Source organism: Idiotropiscis lumnitzeri, chromosome 11 (genome assembly GCF_059441095.1).
Source record: "Idiotropiscis lumnitzeri isolate Australia: NSW breed Sydney's pygmy pipehorse chromosome 11, RoL_Ilum_1.0, whole genome shotgun sequence".
Classification (NCBI taxonomy): domain Eukaryota; kingdom Metazoa; phylum Chordata; class Actinopteri; order Syngnathiformes; family Syngnathidae; genus Idiotropiscis; species Idiotropiscis lumnitzeri.
The window spans coordinates 17,610,931-17,635,198 of NC_142401.1; the positions used below are offsets into that span (position 1 = coordinate 17,610,931).

At 38.9% G+C, this 24,268-nt stretch overlaps 1 protein-coding gene across 1 annotated transcript in view; it reads right to left on the reverse strand.

Moving 5' to 3' along the window:
• Positions 1-4,025: 4,025 nt before the first annotated feature.
• Positions 4,026-24,268, reverse strand: part of tafa3a (TAFA chemokine like family member 3a) — a 95,907-nt gene continuing 75,664 nt past the window's right edge. Inside the window, exons 4-6 of the mRNA XM_088309005.1 lie at positions 15,306-15,455; positions 13,848-13,972; positions 4,026-4,677 (exon numbers count right to left, since the gene is read on the reverse strand). Of these exons, the coding sequence (XP_088165131.1) occupies positions 4,666-4,677; positions 13,848-13,972; positions 15,306-15,455 (287 nt within the window). The 3' untranslated portion in view covers positions 4,026-4,665. The remainder of the gene's footprint in view (positions 4,678-13,847; positions 13,973-15,305; positions 15,456-24,268) is intronic.

The following is a 24,268-nucleotide window of genomic DNA, read 5'->3' on the forward strand; positions in this document are numbered from 1 at the left end:
ACAAAAAGTAAAAAAAAAATAAAAAAAAAAGTCAACCACATCCAATAACACCTACATGAAGTATTTTAGTCATTTTATTTCCCAATCCAGTGTATTTGGTCTGCCGGGGAATTCATTTCGGGCAGCAGGAGTGGGAGGATTTTAATCAACAGCTTGAGAGGCGTCCACGTGTAAAAGCTGCAGTGACACCAGCTATAAACTAATGACCTACACACAGTATTAGAAACCACCGCAAAGAATTTCATTATCAGGAGCAACACAACACCAGTTAACCATGTGCTTGTGATTGAAATGCTGTCTCAGAATGAATTTTAGGGTGAAGTATTTGACAGAAGTTGGTGAATGGTGACAAAGAGGACAACACTGCATAAACTCTTGAAGGGATTTTTGTCAAATACATTTGATAACACAGATAGGGGGAAAACTGGCTGTTATTCAAAACACCTAAGTCAAAACATTTCAACCAGATCAGGCTATCAATTGACCCTTTCAAGGTTTCAGGATCACCCAGAATGCACTGCCTGCGTACATTTTGGATGTAATGCTGCGCTACTACTTCATTTGTTATTGTTCCGTGAAGCAAGGACGTTTGCCATGTCTACTATGTGTGTTGTCGTTGGCTGTACAAATCGAGGGCGAAAAGACCGAAAGGGATTATACAGACTCCTGAAAATGAACACAAATCAGGGATTTCACACCCAGAATAAAAGTGAAAGACGAAGATGCAAAAAACAAAGCCAACATTTCACACTCCAACTGTGTTTGAATCACTTCGTCACAGGTTAAATAATCTCTGCTGAAATACAATCGCTTTTTGGTCTGTTCTTTTTTATAAACTGGCTGGTAGAGAAGTCAGTCAGAACAACGGGCGGGCATGTTCTCCCCATGCCTGCGGGGGTTTTCTCCGGGTACGCCGGTTTCCTCCCACATTCAAAAAACATAGATGGTAGCTTAAAAGAACGCTCTAGTCTAAATTGTCCCTCGGTGTGATTGTGAGAGTGAATGGTTGTTTGTGGATGTGTGCCCTGAGATTGGCTAGCAACCAGTTAGCTCGTGGGGATAAGCGGTTTGGAAAACAATATGGATGGATTTACTTGGCTGTTTAACCGCATACTTAATGGGTGGGCTGGCACTTCACATGCCCAACTACATGTATACGAGCACTTTCCCACAAATGTGCTCTAAAGCAGCATTCGCGGTTCAGATCCCCTCTCACAACAGACAGACAGACAGTCCAGTTTTTGCACGAAATGAACAGCACAAGCAGTATTGAAAATGTATTCCTGGGTTTAATTTTACCTTGGTTATATTGTGTCGAATAGCTATAAAAAGTCATTGAATTTTGAGGACGGTTGGATTATCAGATAAGGTGAAAACAAGACTACTCTGGACTCATCTAGACTGAGCACTCCAAACTCAAGTTTTGACCTCATTTGATTAGCGAGAAGCAAAATTGTCGGTCAACAGCATGGCACGGCATGAAAATCAGCCAATTCTCTCAACAGCGGTCTCCAAACACGCAGATACATTTCCATTCAAGGTCTTTTATGACAAAGCGACAAAACCCAGAGGAGCTTTGCTATGAAGAGGTCTTTTATCATCAATAGAATATTAGCCCACATAAAGGTAAATGACAGGAGGATTGTATTTTCTCCGCCGAAGGGCCTGTAGAGTGCACAGAGGTTAATTGTCAGATCCAAGGGTAGATTTGCATCAATGTTTGCCGAGAGAAAAGGATTCTTCTATGGGATGGATCAGTATCTTCTCACTGTTTTCCCTGCTCTGATTAATCTTAATGAATTATGCAAATAACCTTTATCTCAAACGATTTAGCGATGTTTCTGTATTGTTTTATTAATACACTTTTGAATTACTCTGAATAATCATGAAGCCTTTCCCGCCGCCTGTTTGTAATTCATTGCCGGCTCTTTATTAAATCCGCAGCAGTCTCGGGTGGCTCGCATGCAGGAATGAGAAATTAGTCATTACTGTAATTTAATGATTTCTAACCAAACAAGTTGGATCACTAAACACAGACTCCCACCCTCACTCTTCGTCTTCGACGCCATCCGGTGGGCTGGATTTGTGGGAGTGAGTGCTCAGACACATTTTTTTGCCGAATTAATTATGTTTGTAATTAAGACATTTCTGCGGTGAATGTTCATGTTTCAATTACTGAAAGAGAGTGAAAGTGGTGCTTTGATGGAGTCGAGACATCCCAACACTTGACTAAAATAATTTGAGATTATTATATATCATATTATTTCAAATTTGATATTTTGCCTAAATATGTAGCGCTTTTCCTGATACAGCAAAACTGTCATGAAAGATATAAACCTAAAGGATGGACGAATGGAAGAGGCGGTCACCATAGCAACTTCACTTGCACTCGTGTTGGAAGAGCAACCCTCAACAATGACTCAAGTTCTGATCAGAGGGGCTCCATGTTTTAATTGGATTCTTTCACTGTCATCGAAATGACATTAGAAAAATGTGGATAGAATGCTTGTCGACCCATCCTCTAATCAACAGAACCCATTCAATCATCCACTAATCAACACATTCCATCCATTCATCTTTTCCCATCAATCCTTTATCCATTTTGTCATTCTAACAATATAAATACGGCTTTCTCTCAGATTTATTCATTGTGTCTTTCACTTATCAAACAATAATATTTTAATTATCATACATACATAGGTAAATGGGACACACTAATTTGTCCCTAGGTGTGAGTTTGAGCGCGGATGGTTTTTCGTCTATGTGCGCCCTGCGATCGGCTGGCAACCTGTTCAGGGTGTACCCTGCCTACTGCCCGAAGATAGCTGGGATCGGCTCCAGCACACCTGCAACAGGAAAAGCGGCTCAGTTAATGGATGGATGGCCATACATAACATACTTTTAACCAGGTGATATAATCCTCCATCCATCAACCAAGACCCTCCCACCCATTCATTCAGCCACCTTCTAATCAATAGAATCCCCCATCCCTTTCCTCCAATCCATCATCGATCTACACATCTTTCTCACAATTTATTGATCCACGAAATAATCCACCCAGTTTTTCTTTCAGACCATTTTTTCATCTACTGTATCTGCCCATCTTTCTTTACAGTGTATCATCCACAAAGCCATTCAGCTACCCTTTTTTAATCAATTAAACCAAACATAACACCCATAACTATTCAGAGCATCCAATCATCTTTTCCATTTATCGATTTCTTCAATCTAGTAAGCCCTCCTCCCTATTTTTCACCCAAATTCATCATCATTTCAACGTTTTTACACTAATCCATCCATTCAAGGTCCATCTGCCTTTCTTGTCCTCCACTACTTCATCTATTCATCCACACAACTTGCCCATTAATCAATCATCTTTCTATATTTTCCCTGATCCATCCATTGAGTGTGATCGCAGTCCCCAACCAATTCACCCCTTCTTCATGTCCACCCATCCTTCTTTCCAGCATCTCATCCATACAATATATACATCCAACAGTCCTTTTCTCCACCATTTACCATACACCATTCATCTTTCTTGGCCACCAATCAATCCCATCGATCGATCCAGTCATTCATCTGTCATCTCACCCTCTTGTTCCTCGCCTCAAGCTGACACTTTTATTTTCTTTGGACAGAAAACTTTTGGTGATTGTGAGATGCAGCCACCCAGGGGGGGGATCTTTCGGGTACAGAACAAAAAAGAAGAACAAACTGTTTGTCGAGAACAGGATGTATTATTTTAACTACTGTATAAAAACGAACAAAAGGCTCATGAGATGAGGACTACTTGTTGGAAACTAATCAAATGGGATACGAGGTTCTTCGGGGTGAGAGATAATTATCAGATTTCAGATGGATTTCTTGTTTTTTGGGATGATCACAATGGGACACATGCTCTTTTGTGCAGACCTGTAATAAACCTCAGTAAAATCCTTTGCACAACTTCCTGCTTCCTGTTTGCAATGTGCAAACCAAATGCAAAAAGACTTCATCTTCCATTAGGTTAGATTTATTGAGATAATACTGACATTTGTAATCAATGGTGGTTGTCAGGCTTTGAAAACAACAGATAACATCGAAATGTTTTGGCAAAACCCTTATGTATTTTTTTTTTTTATCATAGCGCCGCCATCTTTTCTACATATCAAGTCTTTGCAGGGATGAATTTATATTTTAACAACTCGATGAAACATAATGTAGCTTCTTCATAAGGCTAAAAGGAATGAAAATGCTCGGCTTGCTTGATCTTCAACACAAATGTGCATTGAGCGTCTCGGGAACTCTACGTGGTGAGAAAAAACACAAAAGTATCACATCACAACTTTTCTTCTTTCTTTTTTTTGTTTGCTGTTATGATAATCCACAGTCTTTCAGCTAATAAATATCTTCATGTTGAAGTCCTCTGGCCTGTAAGAGTCAAACTATAATACAAAGAGACATTTTCTGGGGACTTGAGTTACTCATAATGCTAAAATTGGTAATCTTTTTTTTTTTTTTTTGTTCAGAAAAGCAGTCATTCCATTTTCCTTTTTTGAGGAACAGTCCGTCCATGACCAAAGTCCTCAATGGTCTCTCGTTTTCAACCATCCTCCAAAAAAATATATAGAGATATATCCAAGTGTCCTACTGTGAAATAAACGACATCTGGTCCCAAACTGACGACTATCGTGTGACCTAGAAAGAGAGTGAAATGAGAGAAGAGTTAGAAAGGAATGCTCATAAACAACAGTCCATAAAATGTACAACAAAATGCGTCTCTGCACCATCAATCAGATGTGAAAGTGAACGCCGCCTTCTTCAAATGGGGGGCGGCTCGTATCGATTGTTAGACTTTTTCTTCTCATGAAATCAGGTGAAAATAAAAATAATTCAAAAAACACTTTCATTTGTGATTATTTTTGTTATTTAAGTGGTCCTGAATAAAGCCTGTGCGTAATGTTGATAAATATTTATCCATTTTTTAGTCCATATCCATCATATTGGGAACAAGTCTACATTCACAAAAAATTATTCTCAACATTGAGAGAGCGCTAACTAATATTTTTAAGGGCACTTGAAAAAGCTTCCATGATTTATTCATATTTTTCCTTCATGAAAATAATATGACCTAGCCCTAAAATAACCCAAAGGCCCAAAGGCAATCAGTTTGCAATCATAGGAAGGAAAAAAATATATCCACTTGACATTTGACAAGACTGGAATGAATAGATACCGTGGAACATGTGATCTTGTTTTCTGGAGGAGGAATTTTTGATTAACTATCTTTTCAGTGATCAGTTGTTGTTGAAGTTGCAGTTAATTATTTCAAAATCCAAATTAGCCCATGTTAATTAATAAAGCTGAAATTGGTGCTGAAAAGGCCGTCAAATCTGGAATTAATCATTAAATTCTGACACCATGCCTCACCCACATTACGCTATATGGTATACGCAAAAAAGCTTCACAATTTAGCATTTCTCTCCAGTGTATGGTACCTGCTTCTGATTTGGATTTATTTTGGTGAATTCCCCTGTGTGTTGCGATTCAATTCTTCAAATTTGGGGATTGGTTCTTGAGGCTTTTTCACTTATGATATACTTGTCCACTCAATTTAGTTTCCAATTGTGAAACTGGTGTCAGGGGTTGTTGTTTTTCGTTTGTAACTTTCCCGTTGGCGCTGATGAATGTGCTCCATGATCAAGACCTCAAAAATACATTCCCTTCGGCCAGAATTATGCTTGCTTGCTTACGACATTGATGAGTTTTCTTGGATGGTTTAACCCACATGACAACCAAAGAGCTGTGTTCAAGTGAAAAAAAAAACATCTTCACAATTTTGGGGCCTACCAACAGAAGAATCACTTTTCTGGGCCCAAAAAGGTTGTATTTATACAGAACCTTTGAATGGGCCCAAGGATATATAAATGTTAAGATGTCGAAACGTTAAGATGAAAAGTCCTTCAAGCTAGAGAGTTATTTCCCGTGATGAACATCTGTGATATAGAAGGACCATAATAACACACATTTTGTAGCCCAAAAATAATTCAAGAATCCTATAAAATAAGGATGTGGGACAAAAAAATGCATATCATGATAATGTAATAAAAAACTAAAAGCATCTATTAAAGTTAATGCTGTATATAAAAATCAGCAATATAGGTGAACCTCCGTTTCTTTCATGATTTTGTTGCATTCACCGTCCACACAAGAAACACCTGCCAAATGTGGGCCCTTTCCAAGGTGCCTTCTCCGCCATCTGGCACCTCCAGATGTCTTTTGCTGCATAAGGAGTCAGTTGGCAGCCACGGAACGCAAACATAATGCTACAGTGTTTACCATTCATACATAAGCAGAGGGGGATTATTGGGATTCACAATGGTTTGAGAGGATGCAGCGTGTACCGTTTTAAAACCTTACATGATGTCCTGGTCAAATTTGATATTCAATAGAAATACCCAAAATTGTGATCAGGTCGCAGGCCACTTTGGACGGGGTTGCGGCCGGCCGCACAAATGAAAGAAAAAGAATAACTTGCAGTACTTTATTTATTATTCAAGGCTGAAAGATTTTGTGAGGTCTTCCAAAGATATGACATCAGACATCTCCCTTTTATTATTACAACACGGCTACTGAGGGCTGAAGCCAAGGTCAATAAAAGAGCAACAACCGTTTTCATTCAAGAGTCACACGGAAATTCTCTCCCTCACTGTCTTGCGAGTCGCATGATGCATTCAGAAAACTCAGAAATAACATGGCTCAGAAAAACACAACTGTCACAACGACTTTCAATTTGTTATGGTATTTTATTTTGAAAAGGCTTCTCTCCATTACATCAGACTCTTGAAGCATGTTAAGATGCTAATTGTTGCACTATGCTACTATTAAACCCACAAGCTAGAAAAATGAGGAAAAAAAAGACCATGCATGACGCCCGCTCTGCACAATATGCGCTGAGTCATGCACTTGTTGGTCTTTGAAGAGTCATTGGGGGAATCGTGAAATGGTGAAGGAGTAAAACAGCATAATGATCCTACATGGTAAATATAAGTAACACGAGTCTTCTAGAGGTCAGAGGGCAGCTGGAAAAAAACATGTACCTGCCGTCTTGCATGTAAAAAGAGACGCCAACTTCAATCTTTATGTGATATAGAGACATTTTGAAGATATTTGTTATTTATAGTGATATATATATATATATATAATAATTATGAGGTGATGCATTACATCAGCGATGCTGTTCCTGCTGTGTAAATATTTATGGACATTACTGTAACAGATGCAGCTCTTCCAAAGGCAATGCACGTTTTGCCAAATTGTGATAATCCACAGCAGAAGATGGGATTGCTGTGTTGGGATGCACCATCTAATTTTCACTTTGGGAACAGTGAGAAAAAAAAAAGATGATTTTTCTTCTCTGGCTACATTTGTAGCAGAAGGCGGGAGACACGACCCAGCACGATGGGGGTGTTGTGTGTGTTGCTGTGAGAGTTATCGATGAGTAATCACCCAAAAGGGCGGCGGCTGAAAAGACGAAAGCTACTTAGGGTTTGACACTTCTAAGCTGCTTTTGGATCAGACAAAGCACTCTCGACTGGTGAAGGTTCAAAATTTTGTTGTCTAACATCCAGCTCAGCCATAGGTGGCAGAAGAACTGACACGCTGTGCTTCAGTCGTACTGATTCAACTCTTACTATATTTCACTTTCACATTTAGTTTATTGATTATATATACATGGAGTCTTTTCGCCAGAAAAAATAAATACATTTTGTCATTTCCCGCAGAGAGAGACAGGTTTATAAAATGCAACTGTTTCCTACAGTGGGCTGATCTCATATCTAAAATAGTGGACCAGTGGTTGTGCGTCAATCTCCCCCTCCCATCCCCACCGAAAAACATCCTTGACAAGTATACTCATCAATGGCAGCGCAAATGTTTACGTCATTATTTTACTATTTAAACTCATCCAGGCTTTTTTACACTGTGCAATTCCCACTTTCACAACGAGGCACAACGAAAAAAGAAAGTCTCAGCATGTAAAATTCAAAATTGACAACAATGGTTACCTTACCCCTCTCTATTCGCGTCATTGTTACGTTTCGTCATCATCGGTGGAGGTCATTTTGAGAATATGCTTTCAAATGAAGGGAGTAAAAGTAAAAAGTTGTCCAAAAAATACGTATGTAAATTACTGATACCTGAAAAATCTTGTTAAAGGGGAAGTCAACCCCCAGAAATTATTGGCAATAAAACATTCTATGCGTCTTCACTAGTCCAAACATGGCATTCTGATTAATATTGCATTTGTGGAATATGAGCAGCAAAACACACCTTATTATTGTTATTAGCCATCTCAGTGGGCAGCCATTTTGTCACTTATGTCACCTGAAAATGACATCACAGTTGTGCAGGACAATGTTTTGTTTGTTTTTGTTTTTATTCTTGTGCCCTAGACCACAAATATGTCACAAAATGACACAAAAAAGACACAATTCTACTCAAGATTAACTATATTCTATTCAACCTTATCATGTAAAAACAAAAATATATGGTTATATGACATGCCCCTGAGATGGGCAAAAGGGGTGGGATTTTACTGCTGAACTCATATTCCACAAACGCAACATTAATCAGAATGCCGTGTTTTGACTAGTGGGTCTGCATTGAAAAGATTCTTGTGAGGAAAATTTTGAGGTTGACGTCCTCTTGAAGTACATGCCATAATGTCACACAACACACTCGACTGGTGTTGGTTAAAAGTCCCGTTCACAAACACCTAACTCAGCAACACTCTTTTAATATTGGTAAATATTGTCTCATAATCTCAATTCATATTGCCCGTACGAGCCTCGAGCAAGACTTAATAAGGTATAAAAAGAATCAATAGTCACAAAAAGTATTTTTACTAGCAATCCATCAAGTAAATGTCACCTTCAAGCACACACACATGAGATCCATTTGTGTTGAAACAGAAACAGATAGTAAAAGAAAAAAATAAAGTGACGCATGCTGGGAGGATTACAGCGTGTGCCTGCGAGGTGAGTCTGTTTACATAAAGATGAAACACAGATGTCATTCCAGTGGAAAATTTGCTTCTTTTATATTGTCAGTTTAGAAAGTAAAATCCATTTGTAAGTCGTTTCCCCGTTGTCTGAGCTCAAGTCTCACAAGATATGATTACGTGTCAAGATGTTTGGCCATAATTGTGCCAGAGACGCGTTCAACCCAATTCCCATCTTGTCACTTCCATTTCCTGTTTTATGGTGACCGTCACACGTTTCCTTCTTGGCCGTGATCTTGAAATTCACTAGATTGTGCTGACATTATGTTTTCTGTGTAACCGTTGCAGTACACTGTGGCTTCAATTCTGGGTTAGTTTTTGAATTGTTTGACTTCCATGACATTAGGTCTTTTTTTTTTCGTTTTTTTTTTTGATACAGCGATAACATAATACACCCAATACATATAGGATATGAAACTGTAGATTTGCATACAGTATTATCAGGCCAAATGTTCCTTCCACTTTTCAGGAAATAAAAATATCGCCAACATTGGGACCACTGTTGTCACTTGCTAGTCTCCTTTTTGGAAAAATAGAGGCCAGATGGGTCAGAGAAGGATCATGAAAACGTTCTAAATTTTAACTTTGTTCTCTACTTTGCTTGTACTAACGTCCACATGTGTGTACATTTATAAAATCTGAATATTTAACATAAAAGCACCACATAGATTATGTTTTATTTTGACTTCATGGTGTCTTTGCGGGCCAGGCAGAGACTGTGGGCGGGCCGGATGTGGCCCTCCGGCCGTACTTTGCCTCGATCTACTGTAGTGGTACGGGAAAGAATCTCTGAATTGTGTTCAAATGTTCAAAATGGGTATAATTTTACAACAACTTTATTTATTTATTTTTAACAGTTCAGTTGTATTCAACCTTCAAGTGCAAGAAATTTTAATCAAATCATTAGGGACAGTTTTTTAATTTTCCTATATTCAAGCACTGCATTTATGTTGAAAAGGCGTAATGTTACAGTGGCTGACAATAATATCAAAGCGCTAACCACTGGATTTCTTTTTTAAAGTGGTCTGGGTGTAAAAAGGTTGGAGCCAGCGTTATGTCGCTAACATTTTTTGTGGCAATTTTTGTTCAGCAACAGGACATCAGCATTTGCAAACAAGTTGTTTTTTTTTGGAAAAAAAAACAAAAAAAATGCAACTTTCAACACGAAAAGTCACCTAAGCTTAGGACAAGCTTGCTTGCAAGGTGTGAGAGTGTGCAATAAAAGGGCCGCTGGTTCCCTTCACTTCCGATTAGGTAATATTGTGAGCTAAAGCCAGGCAGGTCCAAGTGTGTTGGAGCCACATATTTTTTTCCCACACTTTATGGTGAAAAGCAACCACTTGCGACCGTCCGCACTCGGGGAGCGTCATTGTTGAAGCCGTCAAGAGGGAATAATTCACAGCATCTATGGCCTTTTCTGATTTGATTAATGGGAAGTGAGTAGCAGCAGATGTAATCCTGACATTATTGACAGCAAGATTGTGAAAGAAGCACAGTGCAGGCGATGAGAGTGAACATAGTCACAATTCATAATTGTGAAAATGTGAGGTTCACTCATACTAGATTAATCTGTATTATGAGAAACAGTATCAAATAAATGTTTTGGTGTTATAGGTTAAGATCACAATAAAATAAAGGCAACTGAATCCTCAGCATCTTACATTGCTGAAAAGTCATTGTGAGACCAACCACTGTCATGATTTCATGAAATAAAATGTAAAACATACAATCAGGAAGAAACCTAAGTACAAAGTAGCGTTGCGCATTGTGAAGATGTAAGACACGTTTTTTTTTTTTTAAATATATAATTTGAATGAATGTGCCATCAATTGCAGAACACAAACTGCCGATCACTCTGATTGTATGTTAGCTAGCAGATACAAATCATTTGGCCTCTGAACGGAACACCCACTCCGACCGATGAGGTCACACTCCGGCAACTCCAATCAGGCGCATTACATTACGCATCATTAAATGAATCTGATGTGATTGTTTCTTCGGGGTGTAACAAAACATCATGAATCAATGTGATGACACACATCGATTGCACTAGACTAGTTAACATAAATATTAAGGTTTAAATGTTATTTTCAATAAACTTTTATTCGTTTTTCGCTTATGCACGCCATCGATCATAATAGGTCAACATTGATCACAGTGACGTGAAAGAGGAGCTTTTGCAGACAAAGCAATGCGTGTTCATTTGTGTGGAAACAATTTGGATTTTGAGTATACATATAAATATATATATATATATATATATATATATATATATATATATATATATATATATATATATATATATATATATGATTAAATACATTTTACGAAACTTATTATTCTACACCAACGGCAATATTGCAAAGGAACTTACTTTCAAATGAAAGTAACGAGTAACATTTTGCTTTTGTACATTTTGGAAATCATCTTTTGGGTAATGTGCTTCAAAATCGATACATTTCTTGCTTCAGTGCCGTAACAATTATGGAGAGTTTGCTCATCGATTGAAAATTGACTAATAGGAGATGTGAAGGAATCAATATCAATAGAGATCCTGATTTCAAATGTGATGTATTAAATAACTTTTTTTTTAATCAACAGAAAATTGCACTCAACAGCAGTCTTATGGATAACAACACACAATGATAACATTTTCTTGCCACATAATCAGTAAAACTTTCAAAGCTGAACTAAGAAAAATGTAGACAATGTAGTGCAGGAAATAAATGAATGGATGGACAGACTTTGAACAGTTTGGAGCACCGGACTTCCAACAATGAGACCGAGCCTACCTCATTTTCCGCATAGATTTGAACTTAATGTATAATGATGCAGTTTACGAAAAAGCCTCACGAAATGCATTGTGTTCGTATCTTGGGGAAAGAAAACAAATCTGGCATGAGAGAAACTGCATGTATGGTGCCGATTGCTCATTGTTTCTGAAAATTATCTGCAATGTATGCACAATGATTTTGAATGGACAAATATTGTCCGTTTCCTCCAGGGACTTCAAACAAGTCATGGGATGGTGAGAAGGGGCGTTTTGAGAGTATGTAGTTAGCTATTTACTGAATACTTTACAGATTATTTACTGATATTTACATCTGCTCACATGAGCAGCCAAACTCAAATATCTTTGAGTAATCTCATTCAAAACCAATAACACTCTTGCATCAACACAGCATTAATCTCTGGAAGCGAAAGTATCACATACATTTCAAATGTCTTTAAAAATGTGTTTTAATAAGCTTAAATGTATTTTAAGCAAATGGGAAGGTTAAAACCATATCATGGTCTCCGTATACTGTGTTTGTCATTTTCACCTATTGAACAGGGGTGTCAAACTCATTTTTGTGGACGGGCCACGTCATAGTTAAGGTTTCCCTGGGAGGGCTGTTATGACTGTGAGCCCATATAAATGTATGATCGCTTTGCGTTATCACATACACACAACTAATTGATAGAGAGACAGTTTTTCCTTTCATTTCAGAAGCCAGTAAGTAATTGTCTGTTCAACAATTTTTCAATTTATTTTAAAAAGGCAGGATTGGTAACAAATAAATGGCAATATCACAAATCTCAATGTTGTTAAAATAGAAGAAAATGTGCTCGAAATTGTTGACACATAATATGCCTGTCACGGGCCACAGAAAAGTGAGGTAGCGGGCCAGATCTGGCCCCTGGGCATTGAGTTTGACACCTGTGGTCTGGAACATTCCCCCCCTGTGATAAACAGTATCCGACTGTATACTGTAGGATATCCAGCATGCTTAGTGCAGACATATTTGGAGAACATCATTCAAAGCCAGTAGATATGCAACTGCAACTGAAACATTTGAAGAGCAGTTGATTTTTTACTGGACATTTTCTGAGTTCTGGTTACGAGAACAAACCTTGAAATTGTTCAGAAAATCAGTAGCAAATTGTGACTGATAAAGAGCTGCGAAGAAATGTTAGCTCCAACTTTAGCCGAGCTACTCAATAGCATTTGAAATCAGTCGTGTTCTTGCATTCTATTGTCATAATGTAAAATATCCAGCACATTCACTGACTCATTGCGCTTGTGATGAGTTCTTCTCGAGCCACCTCACTTGTCTCCACCCATGTTTCTGCCCCCTCCCCGTGGCAGTGTTGGAGAGCCTGAATTATTAACCCGGCTAAAATAAAAGACTCTGCTGCGTCCGGGTCTCCTGTAGACATGAATAATGGACGAGGTGGCTCGGCGACACAGCGTTTGACGAGTCAAACACGGAGCGGGGCAGGGAGGCAGGGTGGTGTGAGAGGGGGCCATGACGGATGAGTAACACTGGCCGGGCCCTCAATCTCCGTCCTAATTCCACTTCAAGTTTCCCTCGGTCCCTGAGCGCATCCTGATATGTGATAATTGCCATTCTGTTTAGGATGTTCTTGGGTGTTGTATGCTTCTCATCTTTCCATATGGTGTAATATAAATTTCACCGAGAAAAAAATGGAAGTTGGGATGTGTCAGGATACTGATTGGCTCATATAGTTTCAGTTCAATTGGCCAGCACGACTGATTCTGAAGGCCATGGATAAATTAGGTTGTCATGGCAACACATCGTGGCTGACATTTGATTAGACAAAAAGTCAAACATCTGTATACACATACTGGAAGCAATGCAGCCATGTGAAATGATATGAAATTAAGAGAATAAATTGCATGGAATAAACTGATGTAATTTAATGGAACAAATTATTAATTTATGTTGTAAATCGAACAGCCTAACTCTGATGCTGATTTATTATGTCCGCTTTAATGTCTGCTAAGTATATAAATAGAGCCCACCTTGGTGGTCTTCACTTTGTTGCCTGTACTGCAGCTCCATCCTTTAAAGTCGGGCAGCACTTTGCACTCTTCGCCGTCCATGCAGGGATGCATCTGGCACCACCACTTTTGTGCCACAATGGATGCTGGTGAGAAAAGGGAATAAAAAATAAAGCAACAAAAAAGGTGAACATCACAATGAATAAGAATTTTGACTCTAAATCTATAAAAATGAAATTATAGTTATTAGTTGAACACATTCAAATTGTAGACAGTAAAATTTACTCGAAAAGGACTACATTTGGTCCCAAAGAGTAAAATTTGACAGTGGTAGTAGAGTGACTGTCTCCCAAACTGAAAGTTGTTGGTATGTTCCATAACCCTTGAATGGCATTTTTTAATAATATGCAAATAAACTTTACTCAAAAACTCTGCTTGTGAAATTTACGAGGGAATAAGTCATTACCAGGCTTTTTCAAGTAATTATCTCTCCAATTTTTTTCCAGTGTAAAATTTACTCTGAATATTTTTACTCTCAATGAATACTCTGTTTAGACTGGGACAAAATATAGTGTTTTTAGAGTCAAATGTGCTCTACGTAATTTACTGTATAAAGGTAAGTTTAGCACTGAAGAATAAAACATTGTAAAACATGTTATGAGTGGTGACGGAATGAATGAATGATCTTTTCGTATCGTAATTTACTCCTTGGCACAAATACTCAATGTAAATTCTGAGCTTGTTTCATAGAACACAAAGCTGATTGGGTTGTATGAAAGGCAACAGGTGGATACACAGGTTTATTATTTAATTATTATACTATACATCGCTGCTATCACCATTTGTACAAAGATATATTTGTATTTAATGAGTAATATTTTTTAGATTAACCGCTGCATAATTAATGTCAATTACTGGATTATTATGTCACCTCCAATGGAGGGGGTGGGATGCTGCACTTCAGTTCTATCAAGTTGACAGAGGTGACGAACGAAACTGTGCTCTTTTTCTGAATTTAAAATTTAAAGCCTTCTTATTCCGGTCTCTAAGCACAGTGAAGCTCACTTATCCACTTTTTTTGTCCAATATTCTACTGCTTTAAATGTGCAGCAAGGGTTGCAAAGCAAAGCAACCCGTGTTGGCTTAGCCGCTGAAGCTGTCAAACTGCTTCCCAAAGTGACTAGACAACTGTCAACATGGAGGAAGCCCCTGTCAGGGGAAACTTGAGTTATAGATTGATTCAGTTGCAACAGAGGCCACAATTGACGTGATATTTAATGACCCAGTCTGGATGCTGTCTCCTCCGGTGGACTGCTCGAGCTTCAACAAGCGAGTGCCGAGTGAATCAACTGATTTGATCTCTATTTATGGCCCACGGCCCAAATAATCAAATCAAACTGCATCGCTGCACCGCATTTTTTTCTTCTTCTTCCAAATCTTATTTTTCAGCCAAAGCAAGAAGAAGAGGCTTGCTTTTACCATCCACACAAGACGGAGCCGCCCTCGTCGTTCCCGCCACTTGTCCCGGAAAGCAGGAGCATTTCACAGTCTGCGACCGCTCCTCGATCTTGTTCTTGTTGCAGCATCGGTGCGCGGCGATCACCTCGCAGGTTCCTGCCTTCACGTGAACTGGAAGCACAAAAGCAACATTTTGTTGTTAGTATTTTACCAATGGACTGATTTGACTACCTACATTCTCTTTGCATACAAGTGCATTGTGATGCTAATCCATGTAGAAAATGTGCATTATAGCAATGGAAGTAAAAAGACATTTATAATAATTAATATTCATAAGGGATTTGGTATATGCGTCACCGGTCGAAGCGGGAAACATCATATTTTGCTGAAATCATATTAATCTCTGTATATATCTATGAAAGTATGCATATGAGGTTTTGACAACAGACTAACAAAGCTAGTTTGTTTGTAAGTGAGCTGGCTTAGTTAAGATGGGCGGAAATACTTTTTCAATTGAAAATACCTCCATAAAAACTAATAGCAATAGTTGTGATAGGAATATTGTTTTAGTAGTAGTATTTCTAACAGTAATGTTATGTGGAGTAGTTGTACTTGTCGCTGTTGTTTAAAGGGGAAGTCAACCCGTAAAAAAATATTTGTAATATTAAGTTCTATTTGCCTTAATCAGTCTAAACATGACATTCTGATTAATATTGCGTTTGTGGAATATGAGTGAAACAGCAAAATCCACCCGTTTTAGCCATCTTTCGGCCATTTTGTCACTTCTGTCGTTTGAAAATGACATGAAAGTTGCTCAGGGCTCAGGTAATGACCAATCACGACTCTCCTGTGTTCTGAAGATAAGCCATGCTTGGTCGTTGTGCAACTGTGATGTCATTGTCAGTCAACAGCATGTGGCAAAAAGGCTGCCTCCGAAGATGTACATATTTTATTAATCAAAATGTCGTGTTCTGACGATACAATTACACAGCTGTTTGACTTTTCAAAAGTGTTATGCTCGACCTCTCGAACCGGGATTAGTGTTGGCTTTGGGGCTTTATAGTGCATGAATTATACTGCCTGAGCACCTCTGTTATCATATCACACTGAGACGCTGACCAAGCAACAGCGTTTGGATGAAAAAAAAAAACACCTGACTGTAGTGCTCATCTCCCACATGACTGTGCAATGCTTTCATTGTTGAATACACAGAAGCTTGCTCAGCCAGCCCTCATGTATTATGCATACACACCTGAGGAGTTCACACGGTGTACCACAAACACACGCTGAGGAAATGTTCAATACAATTGCACCATTGAGGAGCCATTTGTCTGTCAACAAGCAGCTGCTTCTACTTTAATCTGGCATTGTGGAGCGAGGGAAGGTTGAGCTGCAGAACCTTGGTGAACTCACTCGCCCCCCTTTTGGTATTAAGAGTCCTGTGAGGGCCTTGGAGTAATTTTCCGAGTATAATCTTGGCTCAAACATCCAAACATCACAGCTTGTTGAAATCCAGGTCGACCCCCATGTGGAGGAACCTGGTCCCGCCCCACTTGGTATGATTTCCTTGAGCATCAGCTACTCCAATGACCCTGCAACCCTTTTAGAGGACGAGTGGGCAAACTCCCTCACCTTTGTGAAAAGACACACCTGTGCAATCTAATTACATCCATTGCAAGTGGTGCATTCACAAAGAAAGCATGTCCCAGATGACCACAAGTACCAAGCATCCTCCATTCTTGTACTGTTCCGATATCCCCCTCATATTCGTGGTCGACTGTTCATGATTTACCCAGAGTGGTGCCTTGAGATGCATGTTAAATTTGTTCCGTGACCACGTTGATAACATACATGTAGACGGTGTAAATACCTCAGGAAGCCCCTGTGATAGTTGTTGTTTTTTCCTGAGGATAAAGAATATATGCCTGTGAGTAAGAAAGTCAAGTCCAATTTTTTCTTTACAATAATAGGTTCTATGCGCCTCCACTAGTCTAGTCTCCACGGCATTTTGATTAGCATTGCATTTGTGGAGCATAAATCAAGAAGAAAAAGCTACCCGGTATTCTCCACTTCAGGGGGCAGCCGTTTTGTCTTGTCACTGAAAATGACGTCACAGTCTGACTTGCGAACGTCTCTAGACCAAACCCAGACAACAAATAAGCCTGGACAGTTGGGCGAGGGGTGTCAAGCCTGGTCTGGTCCTCGAGAGCCCCTATCCGGCCGGTTTTAATGTGATGGAATTTTTTTTCGCTGTTTGACTCAAATGTGTTAACTGGTTTCAAGGGTGCCAAAGGGTGCAAATAGGCACAAGGCCATAGCAAGAAGAAAGATCCCAGGAATATAATCTAGCTCAATTCACTTATCCAACTATGTGTGCCAAAGAGGTCTAAGTCTAACAACTCTGTGACATCAATGCTATTCGTTAGCTCTTCTACGGCTGAGAAGGACAAAAGAAAAGCATAATTTGTCTTGCATAGAGGCAGAACGTCAATGCCAAGCTGACATCAATTACGCGATTATTTTAACGACTTTGTGGATGCAACCTACATGTCACCAAACACATAATCCCCATCTCCTGTCAACAACTTTTCAGAGGGACTTTGCCTAATGCTTGAAAGTAGCAGATCTTCACCCAGCCGAGCCTCCAAGTCATGGGAGGAGAAATGACGTGGCGGGGTGAGTATTATATAAATTAGCCTGCCTGTCAAAATCCATCAAAATTCTGAACACTTTTCTCCCAGACACATTTTCAGAAAAAGGCAGCTCACTAAAGATTTACTTGGTTGTTTAATTTCACACTTCACACTTGAACGGGTGTTGTGGAACTCCAGAGACCTAAGTATTTATATACAAACAATTAAAAAGTCAATATTCCATAATATCTTCCCTCAAAAGTGCACTGCAAACTTTGCAGTTGTTTACAACTTTATTCTACATACTGAAAGCAGTTTCTAATGTTTTGTTGACCTTAAACTATACAGGGAGGCTTTCAGTGTCATGCACTGTAGCTTAACACATTTGCATACAAGAAAAATAATTATGCTAATAAGTCGATGGAAATTGTCTGCTTTGGGTCATATTGTAAATCATGTGACTCGAGGAACACAATTTGTGATTTTTTTTTCTTCCGCTACACACAGCCGAGTGAGTTGATGCCAAATAACAAAACTTAAGTTTCATCACTTTCCCGCATGCTTCCGAGTAATTTAGTTGTTCACTGGGCTAATTTAAGGCAGACTTGCCCGTGGCACTGCAAGATCCCAATTCATTACAGCGCATCGTGTTTATCAACTCTATTCTTGGTGATGAGGCGCTGATTGCCAGCAGGTCATTAAAGTTATCATCGCTCTGCTTTTGTAAAACATGTTTTCTCTAAACTAATTTTATAGATTTTTTTTTTTTTAAAGTGGAATCAAATATCAATACAGAAATGGCCACTAGGATACCAAACAATTTTTGTAGAGTGACGCATCTAAATGTATCTTTGGCTACGTGTGACTGATATCTGATTTATTTCATGCAAAGCGAACGCACAATTTCGATTCTTTTTTTTTTTCTTTTTTCAAATCCGACTTGGGCCTCTTTCATATGTGACTATAAATTGGATATGTATGCATTGCACACAAATCTGACCTATATGTCATCAAAAGCCCAATATTTCCTCGGTGCGAGCGAGGTAGAGAGTGCCCGGGAGACTGCTGACATTGTCCATGAATCTGCTAAGTTGTTTTGAGTAACAGTTGTTGTCTTAAATCCCTCTTGAAACATAAAGCATAAAGTGGGCATTGGTGGTGATAGTCGTAATTTAGCCACACAGATGCTTCATTTATTACACGCGGCAATGACTTGAAGTCAACTTTAAAATATGTCTCCATTAAATGAGGCGATCCAGCAGTGTTGCCTCATATCCCCCAAATATTGCTGCCTCCTTCCGTTTGGATAGTCTGGCGATATGAGATTCCAAATTTACAAGCAGGACTACTTTTATTTTCGTAAACACTACGCCACATGTCTTTTTTTGGGTGCATTTGACATGCTTTGAACGCGTGCATGTTACGTCATGGACGTGTCACGTTTGCATTAGAATTGGCTTTTTTCTTTTTTTTTTGTAATGTGAACGAGAATATAAAAAGATCAGATTTAAATAAAAAAATTGCAATGGGCATCAGACCCTGCAGCGTGACCGTAGCCTTGTCAACAAGTATTTCACGACCATATCCGAGCACATTGCAAGGGCGATGCGGAAACATTTGATCATTTATTTCCAAGGTAAGTAAATATTCTCAGTTATTTCATAAACCTGTCAATAAAATTTTATATGTGCACTACAACTTGTTTCCCCGAGGAGACAATAACCTGTGGCACAGCAGTTGTGCCAAAATCACAAAGCTGACTGAAAAAGGAAGAGTAAAACTGCAACACTGGATCAGAATATTTTGCACAATGTGTTGTTTAAAATCTAAAATGCCTTTTTAAAGGGGACATACTAAAAAGAGCTTTGTTTTTTTATGGACAATGTTATGAGACTTACTTACAACGAAGGATAGGTTAATTATTTTCATTTTCTTATTTTTTTTAATCATTTTTTTATGTTTTTTTCTATTTCAAGGCAATGTTGTTTATTGAGGTTTAACTTGAGTAAAAAAGAAGATTCATGAGGATTAAACGTTCAAATTTAAAATCATTTAATCAGTTTTAAAACAACTTTACATTGTACCTTTGGAGATTTAGAAATATGTATGCGTGGGGGTACTCATAGTATTACAATAAAGTTCAGGTGTACGCGAGAAAAAATAGGTCTGTGACCCACTGTTTTAGACGCAGGGAGGTGCAGAAGCCAACGTGGCTTCACATTATCTAACCAACCAACCACAACGTCACTGAAAATGGGTTTCGGTTATATATGCTGATGTTCAATAATAGATGAATGCGTTTGTAGAGTAGACATCCGTTTGTGATAGAGTGGGGATTAACATCCAAAAATATACTTCGGCAAACCTCCACCCTCACACCGTTGACAACATAATATTCATCAGTATCGTAAACGGCCTTTCACCCCAGCTTCTTGTGAGCTTGACTGTCAAGACAAGACATTCTTCAAACAATTTTGAGGTTATTTTCAGAGGACAATTAATTACACTTGTAAAGATTTTCAATTGGTCTCCTGATTCGAAACCAAGATTGGGGCGAATCTCCCTCCTTCCCATTAGCTGCCAATTGCGCGTTCTCATTTGCAACATGAAAAACATTTCACTCCGATCGATACGCTATTCACATTCACACCAAAGGCAGCTGCAGCGGTCATGGCTAAGCGCTTTTTCCTCCCTGTCGGCCAACTTGCTGATGCAAAAAGAAGAAGGTAAATAAATAAAAAGAAGAGGTCAGACTTTATGCCCTTGGTGTGATTATCTTTAAGCCACTGGCACGCCCCCGGTCAAAGTTAATTTGCCAGAAGTCGCAGTAGCATGGAGGGGATATTCAGATGTGGTTTGGGGGAATGAAGGCACGGGGACAATAGGCAATCACGACAGGTTCATGGAGCAGAGATCAGTGTTCACCCGCTCGGGAGAGGAAAACAAATGCTGTCAGAACGGAGAAAGTCTTGGCACAAAAAAAACACACAAAGGGGCCCACTGTACTAGAATCGTAAATCTATGTAAAGAGTCTAAAAAGTCTAAAAGCATGAATGTCACGGTAATTTTTACTTGCTGTTATCAAACCATGAAAAACAACCTATGTACTTGCTAAACTTTTAAATATGACTCAGGCAACAACGCGATCAACAATGTTGCTCTGATGGATATTGGGTTGGGTACCGAAGGCTTTACTTTTAGGGTATGGACCCATTTGGGTCAGTACTACCGAGCATCGATTCACGTGAACTCAAAGTCAAGTTATTTGTTGGGTTAAACAAATTGTCAGTCAAGTCAAACAATTTTGCTCAGTCAAAACGAATGTGCATTAGCACATTTCGGATTAATTATCTGTACAAATGGATTCACAAATCACATTTTAATGCTTCCAAACATGTCATCATGTTGTGTATCACTTTCTCTTATCAGTTAAAATCATAACTGCCATAAAGCTTGGTTTGTTTGAGCAGCTATCAGTTAACAAAACTGTGAAATAAAACTTAGTGTCTTTGTGGGTTTTATAGTGACAGAAAAAGTGAGATTAGCTTAGCTGCTGTGTCACCTTTTTGCGTGGAGGTCGAGCTGAGGAGCCAAATGCTTGGGAAATAAGGCGGGAGTAACTCAAAGGGGTATTTAATATTAAGTAAAAAGGCAACAAAATAATGGGTTAAACATAAAGATCAAAGTAAAAAAAAAACATGAATAAAGTGACAAAATAACTTCTAAGGATATATCTGACTATGAAAACTGAACACGCTGAAGAAAAGACGACAGACGCTTGACAGGCGACAGCAGAAATTGACAACTGAAATAGAAAATGACCAGAAATGAAAGGAAACAGGGAACTGTTATACTATCAAATTAACGAGACAACGAGGAACACCTGCACAAGACACAAAAGGTTGGAGGGAGCTGACTTTAATGAGACAGACAAGACACAAAGGAAAACGAGGTAAAGCATGAAACTAAAGTAAAAAACCTAAACCAACAAAACTGATCATGGCATGCTGACTCTGATCTGTGCAAACCTTGCATGTCGTCATTCTCTTTGTCACAAATGTATCAATTCAAAAGCAAAACCTTTGAATCCAAATGTAATAATCTTCTCTTTATGGTACTTTCTCCTCTGCACTGTGCTTCATAGCATACTGCTGGCTTGCCAAGCTTGCGCACACGACACTTAATTAATCCTTTTTTTTTAAATAAATAAATAAAACAAATTGCACAATATCTTGAAAATACAGATTTTGAAATACACACAGCTAAGCCTTGTTAAATCATGTGATTCAAGTCCAATCTCAGAATACCAAGTTTCCTAATTTTTTGCCAGGCAGGTCCTAAATGCCTAAATTCCTGACTTAAGCCTGATTCAAGTCAGGTCACGGATCTCAAGTCCCCAAACAAGAACCCTGATAGAAAGCATCTCAACATGCTAATTAACCATAAGAAAACAGTTCCATCATTTCTGGGACTTGGGACACGTGGAAGACCACAAGCGGATGTTAGGGATCACCTTTGGGAGGAGGAGGGGAGATTGGGTTGGTAATTAAAAATGAGTCTGCTATCCAAGGTTATGGACTCTGTGACCGGACCTGAACCCGTGAACAAGATGGGAGTTCAGAGAGCTGGGCACAGCGGATCAGCCTCAGCTGCTAACCATCCGACTGAGGAGTTGTGCTGTCGTACTGAGAATAGAGCAACGGAGGATGAACAATTTTAAAAAGACAAGAGACTTATTAAGAAGCATGAAGACAAAGCTGTGATGGTGCAAAAGGCAGCACTGCATAGATTTTGTGAAGTAAAATAGCTAGTGGCTAAAGTCATTTATTTAAATATTCACACATAAAATTCAAATCACTGAAGGCAATTTTGGGGGAAGAAAAAAAGGGTGGGAGGAAGTGAAATAAGATTAATGTTATGTTCTAAAATGAAAGACATTTGCATTTGCCTTGACTTTTACAACCGTGAACTTCTTCTTGCTCAAATGAATGAGAATGAAGTTTAAGCGTGACTTTACTCACCATCTTAAAATCAGTCATAATTAAGACAGATGGATGGAAGGATGAATGGCTGAATAGGTAGTTAGACAATTTGTGCAATTGTGAATGGATGGACAGATAGGCAGGTAGTAGAGATGTAACAATACACAAATCTGTATAAAACAAAACTGGTGATGATTCGGTGCAACCTGTACATGCATTTTTTTGTAACCCATTGTACTGCAAAAGCCGTTTTTGTAACCTTAACATCCCGCGAGTTAGTTTAGTTTTAGCTGGGGTGGAAATTCCATCCATACTGATGGAAGGTCTTTCAGTCACTGACGGACTCCCATTTTGCTGGTGAATGACGGGAAACTTCCAATAACTGACGGAATTATATCACCAGAATCGTCACTAACCGGGTAAGTACCTTCTCAGTCCGTCACTGATGGAAACATGCGATGGATGATGTGTGTTTGTTTCACGGAGTGAATACACCAGGGTGGCTTCTTGCAAAGCGCCCCTTATCCGCAGACAGAAAAAAACGTCAATTCGGTCATGAGCCGGGTTACTCGATAGTACAGTGCTTGTGCTGCGAATGCGTTCTCGATGACGAGTTGCTGTTGCTGACCTGATGCCGCTGAAGAAGAAGAAAAAGATTTGACGGTCCAAAAATAGTGGTGACAAAATTAAACGTAACGATGATGGAAGTGTGGTTAAAGTAACCATGATAGAGTGATGGATTTGGCTGCCAAACACCGGCTGTTTTGGGAAAATTAACATATTTTCCCTAAATTCCCAACGGCCACCTGACACTTGGTGAAATGTCTCGTCAGTAATCCACTTATGTCCTTGACATAAAAAAATGCGTAAATTCAGACCAATTGTTCTGGTAGGGGATTTCTATCGGTTGGCAGCTCTGCAATGATCTTTTCTCACCTTTTTCACCTTTTCTACATCATTTCTTTGTTTCTACTTCATTAATAGACCTCATTGTTTCTTCTGCTATCTAAAAATGGGCCTGGATGCACAATTTGTAGTGTTTCCACATTCTGGAGTGAGACTCAACTTTGCCCTGTGAGCTGAGGATGAAAAGATAGAAATGTCATGCTGGGACAAAGCTTTGAGCAAAGAGGAAATAATGTCAAACAAAGATGCGCAAGGACGGCCCTCGCATCTTTTATCACGGGGGACATAGAGGTTACTAAGCTAACAACCTCGTAAAACTATTTTCAAAAAATGGATGAGAACTTTGCAATTAAAAAAAATAAATAAATAAAGCAATTTTGACAAAAAAAAATGCCTAACCACGACACAATTGTATCGAATCGAACAAAACTATGAATTTTTTCTATTGTTTCACCCCTAGAAG